The sequence below is a fragment of the Marmota flaviventris genome, chromosome 3 (assembly GCF_047511675.1).
Source record: "Marmota flaviventris isolate mMarFla1 chromosome 3, mMarFla1.hap1, whole genome shotgun sequence".
Classification (NCBI taxonomy): domain Eukaryota; kingdom Metazoa; phylum Chordata; class Mammalia; order Rodentia; family Sciuridae; genus Marmota; species Marmota flaviventris.
The window spans coordinates 97,934,929-97,950,208 of NC_092500.1; the positions used below are offsets into that span (position 1 = coordinate 97,934,929).

At 40.9% G+C, this 15,280-nt stretch overlaps 1 protein-coding gene across 1 annotated transcript; it reads left to right on the forward strand.

Moving 5' to 3' along the window:
- Positions 1-512: 512 nt before the first annotated feature.
- Positions 513-14,704, forward strand: LOC139705089 (kidney androgen-regulated protein-like). The gene is made up of 4 exons (XM_071609294.1): positions 513-582; positions 2,003-2,155; positions 2,284-2,346; positions 14,628-14,704. The coding sequence occupies exons 1-4, from the start codon at positions 513-515 to the stop codon at positions 14,702-14,704; spliced, it is 363 nt and encodes a 120-aa protein (XP_071465395.1).
- The last annotated feature ends 576 nt before the right edge of the window (positions 14,705-15,280 follow it).

Below are 15,280 nucleotides of genomic sequence, written 5' to 3' on the forward strand. Positions count from 1 at the left end.
TAAATAAATAAATAAAAAGGGCTGGGATGTAACTCAGTGGTGGAGCACCCTGGGTTCAGTTCCCAGCATGGGGTGTATGTGTGTTGGGGTGCTGGAAATAGGGTGCTCTCAAAGTCAAAGAAACCTTGCTTCTTCTCTGACACAAAGGAAGCTTTTTTGGGGCCCTTTAAAGCAGTATGTGGCTCCAGCTTAGATGACGAACTTGCAGCCATGGACCAAGAGGGGAGTGTCCTCAGTATCATTTGCAATCTACTTGCAAACAATCTTATCAGCGATTTCTCCGAACATCCTTCTTGCTTCTCCCTCCACTCAGATCCTGCTTTCCCTCAGGGGCATTCTCTGGAAAGGGCGAGGCTCCCTCCACCCAATGGACCTGGGGAATGCTGCCAGCCAGGGCCAGAGGAGGCAGGATCTATAAAAGACCAGCGCAACTGTCCCCCCCCCCCCGCCCCGCCTGCCTGCCTTCCCGTGCGCTCTCAACCAGCCTCCTGCCCTCCCGCGGCACCAGCGCCATGCTCTGCAAGGTCCTGATCCTCCTGGTCCTGTGCGCCGCGGCTGTGGCGTTCCCCTCGCTGCGCCCAGGTGAGTGCAATGTTGGAGATCTTGGTCTTGGGGAATACGGCTAAAATAATTTTGTGGTGTGTGTGTGTGTGTGGAGAGAGAGAGAGAGAGAGAGAGAGAGAGAGAGAGAGAGAGAGAGAGAGAGAGAGAGAGAGAGAGAGAGAGAGATCTCCCTGGTGAAAAGTGTAAGGTGGTATTGGGTGAAATGTATATGGACTCGTCTGAGGGTCTTAGGTGGGGATGGATGGGCAGCTGAGCTCTGGGCCTGGGTAGCTGAGTGACTAAGTGATGTTTTAAATTGTAGATTTCAATTGGCCTTGGGAAGGTGACCAGGCTGTGCCAGGTAGGGTGAGGCCTGAGATTGGAGCTGCTGAGGTTTCCTAGGTGCCTTTCCCTGCTGGGTGTTAGACATTATTTTAGTTAATTCAGGCTGAAAGTCCTGTGGCAGGAACCTCATTTCATAGTGGAGTACAATCCATTTTGGAGAGATTTAGCAGCCAGCTGGGTCACAGACAGTGGAAATCAGTGGGTCTGGAAAGGAACATGTGAAGCATGTTGAAGAAGGAAAGAAATGGGTGTCTTCCTAAGCAGAGAGAAAGGGAATCTGTCACCCCAAGTTTTCTTGTCCATTTATTTCTGCTTTCAGGCCCATTTCTCAAGAAGAGAAGTGTGTGCTTATTTGTATTAAAATCATCATTCTCCCTGGCCCTCTTCCTCTCAGCTCCTCTTCTGGTGGCTCTGTTTTTGGGAGGCTGGGTTTGGTCTTTAACTGCATTTGGCTGAGGGGTAAAGCAAGGTGAGGACAGTGGAGAACTAGCAATTTGGGCCTCTTGGGCAGCTGTCCACATCTGCCACAGTGACTGCGCATCTGTCTCCACTGCAGCCTCAGGAGACCAGCTTGTTGCCTAAGAGTCCTACTTTGCTATGATGCTTATATGGTTAACAAGCCCCACCATTCAGGACATGCTGTGAAAAGGAGCCATAGATATGGTTCAATTAATTAAATGAAAACATATTAGAAGTTGCCCAGTTTAGAGGCTATCACACTCTTGCTTGTACTTAGCAATAGCCGTTTGCCTTGCTCCTTATCCCCTCTCAGTTTTTGTTTTTAGCTTTCAGGCTCTGGGAAGGACTATAGAGGGACAGTCTTCTGTGCCAGTCTGACCAGTACATTGGACACTATCAAATGCTCCTTTCTGAACCTACCCCCTCAAAGGAGGATGTGTGGAGGCTCTGATCAGTTCCTTGTCATCAGCTGCCCAGGGATTTCCTACCACTGGTAGGATGGAGACTTGTGAGAGACCACGGGGCTTCAGTAGCCACCTTGCATACTATTCTTTCCCCAGAGGAAAGGTCTAGCTGGGAACAGGCAGGCATGGAGGCGGCAGAAACATTCTGCAGGAAGGCACTTGAGCTGCTGTTTTCTTTCTGGCTCCTCTAGAATCAACCACTGACCTACTGGAATTGATCCCTGATCTAGAGTTAACCACTGATGGAGAGGTAACTGAGGATCAAGAGTCAATCACTTACCTAGACGAGACCACAGACCTAGAGTTGACCACAGACATGAACCTGGATATCATGCATATTTCCAGTAAGTGAGAGTCTTGCTTGTTGGACCCCTATTTTCTGCATTTCTAAGAATGCCTGATTTCTTTTTCTATATTGGATTCCCACTATTGGCTAGTGACTACACCGGTGTCTTCCATTTTATTTTCTCAGAATTCAATGTTGACCTTGAAACAGCCACTGCCATCTATTTGGAAGAAGCCAGTGAGGACCCAGGTAAGGATTCCTGTCTCCTAATATGCAGAATTTTCTCCCTGACTCCCTACCTCATTACTTAGGAAAGTCCTGTAGTAGCTTATGTTTGGGGACCAGCTCTGGTGTCTCCTTGGGGTGGACAGATGTGGCGACAGGATGGGGCTAATCACTTCCTTTCCTTTTCAGATGATTATAACACATTTCAGACAATGAGCTTTGTGAGTGAAGATTTTGGTAAGTGTAAATGTCATCTAAATTTAGACAAACAGAATAAAAAGGGATTTAAAGGCTTTGTGAATTAAACAGTGGTCCTATCTGCCCAATCCCTCTCACAACTCATGTTTCTTCATTTTTCTTTCTCCCATTTTGTGAAGGAACCATAGCACTTCAATATCTTCTGTCACTGCCAATAAACTTCAATAGTTTGAAGGATGTGTGAGATTTTTGCTGAAAAAGGACCTTGGGCCTTACCTATAAGAACAGACTTTTAAGGAATCTCGTTGTGTCTACAAATAGCAGCTAACCTGTATTCTAGCACTGCTGTAGGCATATTGAAGGATTGCAGGTAGTAGTTGGATAAGTGCAGAAGATGTTCTTTTGGGGAGATAGAGATGAGATAAAATGGGGTTGGCTGTATGGCTTTAAATTTTTGTTTTTCACAAAACATAACTTAATTGCTTAATAAAGTGGTACTTCAGTATTGTACTCAAACTTCCCTACCTCTAGTTGGTTAATAAGTTAATGATGTCCTATGCCCTGCACTGCATGGAGTAATAGGGAAATTCTCATATTTGACTACAATAAGAAGCAACCTCATGGTCCAGACCTGTGTGGTCACTTCTGAAAGCAGAACCCCACTGGTTTCTACCACTGCCTGTTGAGAAATGATTTCTGACTATGGCAATTACCATCTAAGAAGCTTCTATTTTTAGTAGGAGGAGAGAATCCAGAAGGTTTTAACTTTTTAGGTTAATAAATTTTTGCTGTTCCCAGCACATGTTTTTCCTTTTGATGAGCCAACTGAATTAACAGTTAAGGCCAGAGATTTTTGTTTTATTTACTTTTTCCTTTCATTCTTAGTTTTTGAGGGATTTTTCTCTGGAAAGATTCCAGAACAGAGTCATGAAGTCATACTTCAGTACTCTGTCCTTGTTTTATACCCTTCCCACCCAGATGCCATGTTCAATAAGCTCAATATATGTACTTCTGGCAGATGAAGATATATCCAATTAATGTGGAACTTCTGGTTTTAGACTTTTTTTTTTTGGCACTGGGATTTGAACTGAGGGGAGCTTTTACCACTGAGTTATTACCCTAGCCATTTTTTTTTTTTAGATTAAATTAATCTCACTAAGTTGCTGAGGCTGGCATTGAATTTGTGATTCTCCTGCCTCAGGCTCTCCAAGTCTCTGGGATTATAGGCGTGTGCCTCTGCACCCAGCTACTCTTAGGAACCTGAGTGTGAGGGGAGATGAAACCCTTCACCAATCCTTCTCATGGGGTGCAGGTGCATCCACTTCCACTGGCAGGCATTCAGCATTGGTAGAGTGTCTTGGCAGTTAGGAGAAAGGAGGCTTTTGTCCCAGATTCAATGGAGTCCTACGTGTACTAATGCTACTGTTAAGAGAATTCAGTGTGAGTAATATACCAGGTGAAATTGACTGCAAACTATTTCTTTACTTAATTGCAGACCAGAACAGCACTTTTCCAGAAAGCAATGAGTCCACTTCAGTGTATCTTTGTAAGTTGCTTTTCTCTTATCTCTGATGCCTTTTGAGGGATCTGATACTCCTTTTAATGCCAGTTTTAATCCCTTGGGAAAGGATTCCAAGCTTAATACTTCCTAGATACTGAGATCAGCTACAAAATCTAACAAGGAGGTTGAAGATAACCTCTTTCCTCCAAGATCTTCCACATCCGGTTACTTGGAACATTAGCAACCAACTAGGATAAACAAGGTCTCTTCCTTGAATTTTTTTCCCCCAAGATTTATTCTTCCTGTCTCTTCTGGATGTGAGTTCCTGTGTACTCCATGGAATTTTACCAAATGAGTAGGCTGAAGAAAAGGCATCATGTTACCTGATGCAGAGGACATACCACTGCTTTAAAAATTCTGGGGGCTCTGCATCAGGATGTCCATTTTAATACTTCTCCTCACTCTTGACTTTTTGGAAGTCAATAAAATGGTTTCTTCATGCAATAAAATGGATATCAGGACAGTATGTAAAGTCTCATTTGAAGTACAAGGGGAGGATGGGAGGGTAAGGAGTTACACCTTAAGAAATTAAGTCTCGTGCCCAAGATCACAGTGGTGACAAAAGATGGGTCTGATCTTTTGAGTACTGGGTTATCTAGGTAATTCCTCTGTTGTTGTTGTTATTTTTAATTTAGAAAATGAAGCAAGGTCTCCTTTTGCTGTGACAGTCACTCTGCTATTCAACACTGTCTGAGAAGACTTGAACTTTTGAATCAGCCAACTACTACACTTATTAGATATTGCTTGATTGTAGAAAGCTAGTGAATCATGGCACATGCCCAGCTGAGGAGAAATGGCAAGCACTGGTCTAGGGTGGGTGTTGTGAATTTTACATACAGAAGAGGGGCATTTCTTGGCTCTGTCCTACTTAATACAGATTTAATAAATTTTCATTAGAATTGAATTTTGAGAGTGGTTTATTTTAGGAGGAAAAAAATTGCTTAGTTGCTAATTTCGTTCTTCTTTGATGCTTTATAAAGAGGATCCAATACTTGTCAGGGGCTGCAATAGAGCCTGAAATGAATCTGTGGGAAGTACATTAATTTTCCTATGGCTGCTGTGATAAATTTCCACAAATAGTGACATAAAACAACATGATTTATTGTCCTGTAGTTTTGTAGCTCAGAAGTTTGCAATGGTTCTCACTAGGTAAAGTCTATATGTAGGGGCTGCGTTCCCTTCTGGAGGCTGGGGGCTGGGCGGGAATCCCACTTGTTCTTCCATCTTCAGAGCCAGCAATGGCTAGGGGAGTGTCACATCCCTGGCACACACTGGCCCTTCTGCTTTCCTTCCCACAGCACTTTCCAGAAAGCATGAACATCTCACTCCTGTGCACCCAGTATGTTTCACCCAGGTTCTTTGGAGGTGGAGACAGTTACCAGGATATTTTTTGCAAAAAGATACATAGGAGTTTATGTAAAATTAGTTGGTGTTACACATGTTTGTACTTTGAAGTACAAATGTAAGCTGGGGCCGATGAATCCTTTAGGTGGTGTGGACTTGGGTGGGAGAGAAATGGGTTCTGATTATAAGGGCACAGCTCACTATGAACCTCTTATGAATCCAGCTTCTTTTTGTAACATGAGTCAGTTATACCAAATCAACTTGAAAATCCTTTTCTGTTCTTTAATATGTCATAGCAAATAGCACATTAATGTTTGGAATCACTAACTCTTATAATTATTAACTTATTAGCTTGTCTCAGGAAAAGTCTGTGTTCACCAAGTGATTTTTTTCCCCCTTTGGTGGTGCTGGAGATTGAACCCAGGGGCTTGAGCATGCTAGGCAAGCACTCTACCAAATGAGCTATAGCCCCAGCCCACCAAGTGAATCTTTATACAATAAGCTCTCTCTTTTTATAAATCCCTTTTACAATGAGATTGTAACAGAGCACATTGTATTTTAGGATTCTTTATTCTGTCTCTGTCAAGGCCCTTGTCTCAGGAATTTTCTTCTAAATAGAAAGTAGTTCCAAGTCCTCCATTGATTTCTTTAAATTTCTATTCTGTCAATCACCATTTTTCCTTTTTTATTTCCATTAAAAAAATTTCCTGCAGATTTCAGCACAGAATTTTATGATGGACCATCAGAATGATTTATGAAATTTAGTCAGGAAAAAGAGCTCTCAAAATAGGCACTCAATAGTATCTATCTAGGATAGAAAAGAGATTTCATTTCAAGTTCAAGTGCCTCAACTAAAAGTGGTGTCCTAGAGAATGTTAGGGTGGTGGCGTGCATACGGTGCAAAGAGCTGACCCTGGTGTAAGTGGCACTTGAAGCCCTGGGCTTAAACGAAGTCCCTTAGAACAGTGTGGATTTCAGGAGAAATAAGGCCCTTGAGACAGCCCTGGGGAAACTTAACACGCAGAGCCGAAGGTGAGGAGTGCCAGGCATGTCACTACACTCAACAGCAGCTTCAGGAAAAGCCTACCTGTGGCAGGTAAAGCCTGAGTTGAGAGCTTTTTGTAGGTTTTTCTACAATACATAGGAAATGTTCACAATATTTCTGATTGTACAAATTAGTTGATACTAAAAATTAATTGCACAAAACATAATTAATTACATAATATTTAATATAAAATTTATACAATTTATATGACAATGTAAACATTGTATACATTTTGACAATGGTGCAGACTATTCTGTTTCTGTAATCAAGAAACTCCCCAATTTTCAAGGATTTATTTTACTTAAGACAATTTACATTTCATGTAATTATTGATATGTTAAGGCTTAAGTCTGTCACTTTAATTTATGTTTTTCACTTACTTTATTTTTTCCCTGTTTTCTATGTCTAGGCTTCCTCTGTTACTTGGACTTTTTCTTTTTTTTTCTCAGAATTTCATTTTGGCTTATGTATAGTATCTCCCCCAGCCCTGGTCCTCCTCCTGTATTGGAGATTAAACCCAGAGGTACTCTGTTGTTGAACTACATCCCTGTTATTTTTTCTTTTAAATTTATTTTATTTTATTTAAGTTTTATTTTATTTAAGTTGAAACTCTTGCTGAGTTTCCAAGTGTGGCCTCAAAGTGTGATCCTCTTACCTTAGTGTCCTGAGTTGCTGGGATTATAGGCGTGCGCTACCATACTCCATTTATCTATTGTATTTTTGAGTGCATTTCTTTCTTCTTTTTTTTTTAATCTTTTTTTTTATTATCTATACATGACATTACAATCATCTTGGCAATTCATACATTTGTATCATTGGGGTATAATTTCTCATTTTTCTAATTGTACAGATTGCAGAATCACACTGGTCATAGAGTCACCTATATACATATATCAATCATAATGTCTATTCTATTGAGTGCATTTCTTTATACATAAATCACTTATATAACATATAACTTACAAGTTAAGCTTAAAGTCTACAGCAGTGCTAATCCTACGATGATATAAATATTCTTTATTTGTTATTCAGTATGGTAGTTACTAGAAATGTGACTATTTACTGTTGGAATATGGCTAGTGTGATTGAAAAGCTGAAATTTAAATAATTTTAATTCGTTTTGATTTAAGTAGTGACGCACGTGACACAGCACCGTATTGAACAGTAGATCCAAAGAAAATGGGGCTATGAGTCAGATAAATGGACTAATGGATGGATGCATAATCACACATTGAGGCAGAAATTCAGAAATGAACATGATTCATGCAAGTTTATAACAGAGGAGTGTGGGTTGGAGTTAACTTGGCCAAAAGAGTTAAGTTGGCCAAAGGGAGTGGAGAAGAGCATTCTTAGGTGTGGGAAGAGTGGATGTTTTCTAGAGGGAGGGATCCCTAGGACACAAGAAGGCCACTCTACAACTGAGAATGAAAGGGAAAGACTTCAGGTGTGTCTGGAAAGAGAGATCAAATGTTGTTCCTGGTGGTCACTTTCAGAATTTAGTTTTTTTGGAGGGTGTTTATTTTAAAACTGGGTTAGCAGACAATTTTTTTTCTTTTTTTTGTGGTGCTGGGAACACAACCTGGGATCTTGTAAATGTTAGGAAAGCACTTTACCACTAAGCTGCATCCCAAGCTGTTGGCAGAGGATTTTTGCATGAACACATATGTGGCATGAAAGGCTTTGACTCAGGACTACAGCTTGGAGAATTTGGAGGGAAGAAGGAGTGTTATAGGGTCACTAAGTAGGAAGAACAGTGCAGTAGTGTAGGTGAACATGGCAATGGAGATAAAGTGGGTGGAGTTCAGAGATAGGTAGGAAATTTAGAAAGGGGACAAATTGATATACTTTGTATACAGAATGAGATGGTCAAAGCTATGGCTTGTGTATTGCATGAATGGTTGAATGGCAGTCATTAGAGCTAGGGTTAACAGATTTAGTTTTGTTTGGAAACACTGAGTGGTGCCTTTAGAATATTTAATTAAAGATGTTAAATATATAAAGGTGTGATGTTCAGGGTAGAAATCTTGGCAAAAGATATAATTTTGTGTCCCTGGTACATTGTGTAATAACTGAAGCCATAGGAAAGGGTTTTTCTTTTGGTAGTAGAGAATGAACCCAGTGATGTTTCACTTCTGAATTACATCCCCAGACCTTTTATTTATTATTTTTTTTTAAATTTTGAGGCAAGCTCTTGCAAAGGCTGGCCTCGAATTTGCGATGATCCTCCTGCCTCAGTCTCCTAAGTCTCTGGGATTACAGGTGTGCCACACTATACCCAACTCAGAAAGGATAAGTTTTTCTAGGGAGATAGTATGTAGCAAGAAGAGACAAAACACTAAAACAAAATGAGAAGATTTCACAATTCCTTTGACTAGGTGGAAGCAGATGTGTCTGCAAAGGAAACACAAAGTGTTAGCTCCTGGATGATGGGGACTGACTTTGAATTCATCATTCATCCTTAACTCTTAGAGAATTTTTGATGCAGAAAAGGCACTCAATATTTGATAAGTGAGAGAAGTGAGGAGTGTAGCAACCAGAGAATTAGAACATAAAACAGATACGTGTTCTGGCCAACGACACGCGCTGACGAGATGAGCTGGGTTCAAAAGAGCTGGCTGCAATATTAAGAAAAGGGTGAAAAAGCACAGATTACAGAAGTACTTTTCTTATCGAGGGCCAGACTGCTCTGTGACCTCAAGGGTCCTCCTTCACGCTGGAAGGCAAGAGAGTGTACACCCGGAATCTATTTATAGGGAAAAGGATTTTTGATAGAATATTCTACACCAAATAAGGCAGGGGATAATGTTTCAAAGGGGGTTGCCAAATCCCATTGAGTGATGCTCAAGTCCAGAGCTGAAGCAAACTTCTCTGCCAATCAAGGTGGAGGCCACTTGCTTCACATAGCCCTGGGTCTGCGATGCCAGATCAAACACCCCCTTTACTCAAGGCTGAGAGAGGATGCTTAGCTCATGGGCAGGGCAGCCTCCCACAGCATGTGGTATCTTGGAAACAAAGAAAAGAGAGGGTTCTTTTCCTTTTCCTTCTCCTTTAAATTTTTTTTTTTTTTTGGTATTGGGGATTGATTTCAAGGGTCCTTAACCTCTGAGCTGCATCCCCAGCCCTATATATTTTTTATTCAGAGACAGGACCTTACTGAGTTACTTAGGGCCTCACCAAGTTGCTGAAGCTGGTTTTGAACTTAGAAAAGGTGAACTAGAGAGGTTCTAGACTGGGAAAAACTGCCAAAGACAGGGTGTGATTAAAATATTATTCTAAAAATGTAGGAATGAGAGCCTAAAGTTGTCACACTATTTTCTTGTAGTTTTTTTTTTTTCTTTAGATACCAAGGATTGAAGCACGGTGTGCCTAACCATTGAGCCATATCCTCAGCCCTTTTTATGTTTTATTTTGAGACAGAGTCTTGTTAAGTTGCTTAGGGTCTTGCTAAATTACTGAGCCTGGCTTTGAACTTGTGATCCCTCTGCCTCAGCCTTCTGAGCCCCTGTGTAAGGATTCTGGCTGTGGAAATGTACAAAGCAGTGTTCCTCTGGTGAGCAAACTTCTGGAGGGTAACAGGCACCCTGTTTCCCATGGTTGGAATATTCTGCAGTTTCTCCCAGGAACTAATAAGATGACTAATACATTGCTCAATGTCTAGCTGGTAATGTCCTTCATGAGGAGGCTCTGGCTAGAGTCTTAGCCTTGACACGAATCTCAAACACTCATCTTTTGGGAATAAAGAAACTCTCTTGTTAGACAACACAATTATGTCACTGCACCCTAACCTGCCTGCATAATAGTAACTTTATACAATGACAATATGTACTAATGATGCCAATGACCTAATGTAACCTATGGATATAAATAAAGCTGGCAACTCGGATGAGCACCCCTTTTACTTTGCCCCTGCGCTTTGATTATGTCTCTTTTTGTTTTTCTTTATACCCCTGGGATTATAGATGTGCCCTGCTGTGCCCAGCTCTTGTAATCTTGTAATTTTGGTTTCCCTGACCTCTTTTGGTAGGTTTGATTTGCTTAATTTAACAAACAGGACACTAAAATGGAAGGGGTTGACCAAGCTGAAACCAAAACAGAGAGCATGTGTAGGACAGCACAAAGCAGCACCCCTTGCTCAGTACCCAACAATGTCAGATGTCCTAAAATCTCCCTTCCCACAAAAATCATGCATTGCATGTTCTGGAAAACATGAGAACATATAAGTTCTGGTCCACAGCTTGCTCCTTACCACTCTCCTGTGGAGTCCTTTCCTCTAAGTATCTCAGAACCCCTTACAAATTAACAATCCTTTGTCTCCCATGAATTTAGAAACTTTCTGTTCTGAGATCACCAGGGTTCCTTGCCTGCACATCTCAATTAAGCTCCTTTCTGCCTGGCTACATCTGGTATCGGAGTTTCTATTGGCATGCCCCAGAGACAACCAGCACCTAGCACCTGCAGGGTGAGGAGAACAAGGCAATTGAGGGAAAGCCTAGACAATGAACTGAGTGTCCAAGCTCCTACCTGAACAGTGCCAGCAGTGAGCATTCTACTTGAAGATCAGGAGACGGAAGGGTCCTTCTGAAGGATCAGAGCATGTGGAGATCCTCAACAGAACAGCTTCTAGGCTGCCAGATCACTTTACTGGTCTCCAAAACTCAGTTCTAACTTCAGAGTTTTCTGATTCTCGTGTCTAACTCCTAAGCATGAACAGAAAGCAAAAGATCGCTACATATTTGAAGAAAATCTCCAATACATTACTATCAAAGAAACAGAAAAAAGGGGGTTCATAGGGGAAGATGATATGAGAAGAATAAAGTTAAGAAAGGATAATAACTGGGTGCAGTTATTATCAGGCTTGTAATTCTAGCTATTGGGGAGGCTGAAGCATTAAGATTGCAAGTTTGAGGCCAGCCTGGACTACTTGGCAAAACACTGTCTCAAAATAAAATTGAAAGAAAGCAAACAAGCAAGCAAGCAAACAAACAAACAACAAAAGGTTGGGAATGTAGCTCATTGGTAGAGTACCCCTGGTACTGTGAAAAAAAAAATGATAATACTTTGTGAGGGATAAGATTGGATATTGCATCTTGTTTTTTTGTTTTTGGTACCAGGGATTGAATTTGGGGGTGTTTAACCACTGAGCCACATCCTCAGGCCTTTTAAAAAAATATTTTATTTAGAAATAGGGTCTTGCTGAGTTGTTTAAGGCCTTGCTGAATTGCTGAGGCTGACTTTGAACTCATGATTCTCCTGTCTCAGCCTCCCAAGCCACTGGGATTACAGGCACATGCCACTGCCCCTAGCTGGATCCTGTATCTTTGAAGTAAGGACAGGATGCTATTAAATAAAGGATGAAACACACACACACACACACACACACACACACACACACAAACACACATTGGAAATTATAAACGAATGATGATCAGTTCTAGCAGATGAAGTTAAGAAACTCCACCATAAAATTGAACAGAAAGGCAAGGAGTTATTCTATAGGTGAGAAAAAAAAATTTAACTAACATGAATTTCAGACCAAAAAAAAAAAAAAAAATCCAGAATATACTGGGAAAGAAATGACCAATAAAGCACTACATTTCATGATGTATTCAGTGCGAAGTCTCCATATTGACACTTACCATTTGTAGCTAGTACCTAGTGTGGCAATACAAAAGGAGGCTCACATTCTCTCTCTAAATATTGACAAGTTGTAAACCAAGCTAGTTGCTAGCTAGTTACTAGGTTACACCCAAGACCTGCAGACTGTTTCTAGGAGATTGCTCTCTGACTAAGTCTAGACTAAAAGGAGCCTTGTGTTTCCCTGAACCACTCTGACCCATGCTGAGGTGTGAGAAGGGGAGGGGGCTGGGTATTTTGCTAGGATAGGAGGTTGGGCCCCAGTACTGATCTGGCCAACCTCCTGAGAGCCTGCATGGCAAATTTTCCTCTCTTGCACCTCCCTTCTGATTTAGGATTTCTAGGAGTTTCTAAGCACTCCTTAAAACCACACCCACTGAACACAGGAGTGCAGGGAGTGCAGCTGAGTTGGGGGTGGACGAACCTGTCGCCCTAGATGTGCTCTTTATTTGATTTCAGGAAACTCACCCATTTCTTACCCCTCTGGTGCCCTAGGACAGAAGGTACATTCTTTCTGTACATTCTTATCTTGCATCTTCAGGCTTGTAGGGCTATAGTTCAGCCTACAGCACTCTATCATAATTCTTGCTTTTTAAATTCCCTTGATGCACTTTAAAAATATCTACTAATGAGAGTAAAAGGAATAAGCCATCTTTTGGTTTTGGTGTTTATGTGGTCCCCTTCTAAAGTGCAGAGTGCAGGGAAGGGCCCATCTTGGAATTCTGAGTGCCCAGCACAATACATAGAGTAGACCCACATCAATGTATATATCAGATTACACGATGTTCTCCATTTCCATCCACTTACCAACAAAGGCTATATTTTCATTCTTATTTATGGCTAAGACTCTATTATATATGTATACTGAAGGATGTGCAAAATAGGCCCCAGGGAACTTCCCTTATCTAGGACTGTTCCCCTACCTGCCCTCCTGCTATGTGTGTGGGGACATCCCAGTGGTTAATTGGAGCTTTTGTCATTGAAGCAGGATAAAATAGGAGCTCAGGCCTCAGCAGGAAGGAAGGCAGGAAGGCTAAATGGGGAAAGCACACACATAGGAATATTCACCTGGCCTCTGCCTATAGCTGAACTGTCTGTCTTCAGTACTGAACCCCCATGATCTCTATCTACACTCTTTGAAGGACATGGAAAATAACAATCCCCAAGGAGAAAGGGAGAGTAATGGGCTCTGAACTGTTGCAACTTTCCTTATGTACAACCATTCCCCTGACTGCCCAAGGTCTCCCTCCAGCTATAACCAACACATTTCCTGCCAGGACTCAGCCCCTCTAAATCCTATAAAACTCAGACCTTTATTGTAGCCAGTTGCCATTTTTCCCTCTTGAAAATGCTTAATTAAGCATTGCCGGTCCACTGAGGCCTGCCTCCATTTTCTTTTTCTTTCTGCATTCTCTTTCATATACCATCGTTCATTCATTTCTTTCTTTCCTTTTTTATTTTGGTACAGGGATAGAACTCAAAGGTGCTTACCCACTGAGCCACATCCCCATTCCTGTTTTACTTTTTTATTTTTGAGACAGGTTATGGCTAAGTTACTTAGGGCCTCATTAAATTGCTGAGGCTAGCCTCGAACATGTGATACTCCAGCCTAGACTCCCATGTTGCTGGGATTATAGGCAAGTGCCACCACACCTGGCTATACCACAATTTCTTAATCCATTCATCTATTGATGGGCATCTGAGTTGATTGTATAAGGTAGTTACTGTGAATTGTGCTGCTATAAACATTGAAGTGAGTATATTGTTATAGTATGTTGATTTTAGAACTCCTGTACTCCTATACTATTCTTTCCTAAAATAATTATAAGGAAGTTGTGAAGGCAATCTCTGCTGTGTTTTTGAAAATGTGTTTTCTCTTTAATCATCATCCTTTAAGGCAGCCACTATCATTATCATTATTATTCTCATTTTATAGGTGAAGAAACTAGACTCTGAGAGTTTTATGTAGTTTTGCTTCAAGTTCGGAGCTAGCAAGAAAAAAAAAAAGACTTAGGGCTTAAATTCAAGCATGAAGGATTGATTCCATATTCTTTGCCTCTTAAAATCCACCCAGATGCCTCTTTTATGAAATCCATTTAGGCTTTCATAAAAAAAAATGGTAGGTACATGTAGGGAGGATGATGTTTGAGCAAAAATAAAAAAGGAAAAACAGAGTATTTTGTGTTCAAGGTAAATGAGGACTAGAACTACATTCATTTCTCTAGAAATCAAGATCAGTGATTTGGTAAATGTTAAGAACTCCTCAGTTTCTGCAACTTTCTCACATTTGTTTTATTTTTGTTGTTTCCCTAAAATTACTTGATATCAGTAAGAGATCTGAAAATAAGGAAACAGTTTGCATTTGTGCTATAGAATCAAGGGAAGGGAGAGTGGGAGAGAACACTGGATGTCTTTCACCAGTAGCTGGTTTGTGGATAAAGGAGGGGGAAAGGCTTCTGGAAGCAGCCATAGAGAAGGGGTCCTGGATGTTCTCATACTGTATCCATGGTTCTCAAATTCCAGACCTTCCAACAGAAAGAGACAGCAACCAGAAATGGCATACTGCTTATTTTATTGGTGTACTGAAGATACAGTTATGATCCTATTGTTCCAAGGCATGACTTTCTGAAGGACATCATCATCTCCCTTACTTTCTGAAACAAATAGGGAAAGTTACAGAGGAGACATGATATTCAGGCAGTTTCTATACTTCTCTGGTGCCGCTGAGGTAGAGTAGTGAGAGCCTGAGTCCTTTCCCCTTCTCTTTCCACCTTTTCCTTCCTAATTTCTTCTTGTATATTCTGGCTATGCACCTAACAGATAATGTGCTTTAAAATGTTTATTTTGAGAAGAAGGAAAAAATATTTTTCTTAGGTTATTATTATTATTATTATTGGTACTAATGTCTGAACCTAGGGGTGTTCCCTTCCACTAAGTTACATTCGTACTCCTTTTTAATTTTTATATTGAGATAAGGTCTTGGTAAGTTGTTGAGACAGGAGGCTGAGACAGGAGGATTACAGGTGTGCACTACTGAGTTGAACTGAGCATACAGTAATTTAAAGATAAGTATTAAAGAATCCTGTATAATAGTTGGCAGCATTATGTTAAGGAATCGTTTAGGAGAGATACTTGTTCTGAAAGTCGTGCTATGAGACAGAACTGAGCAATGAGTG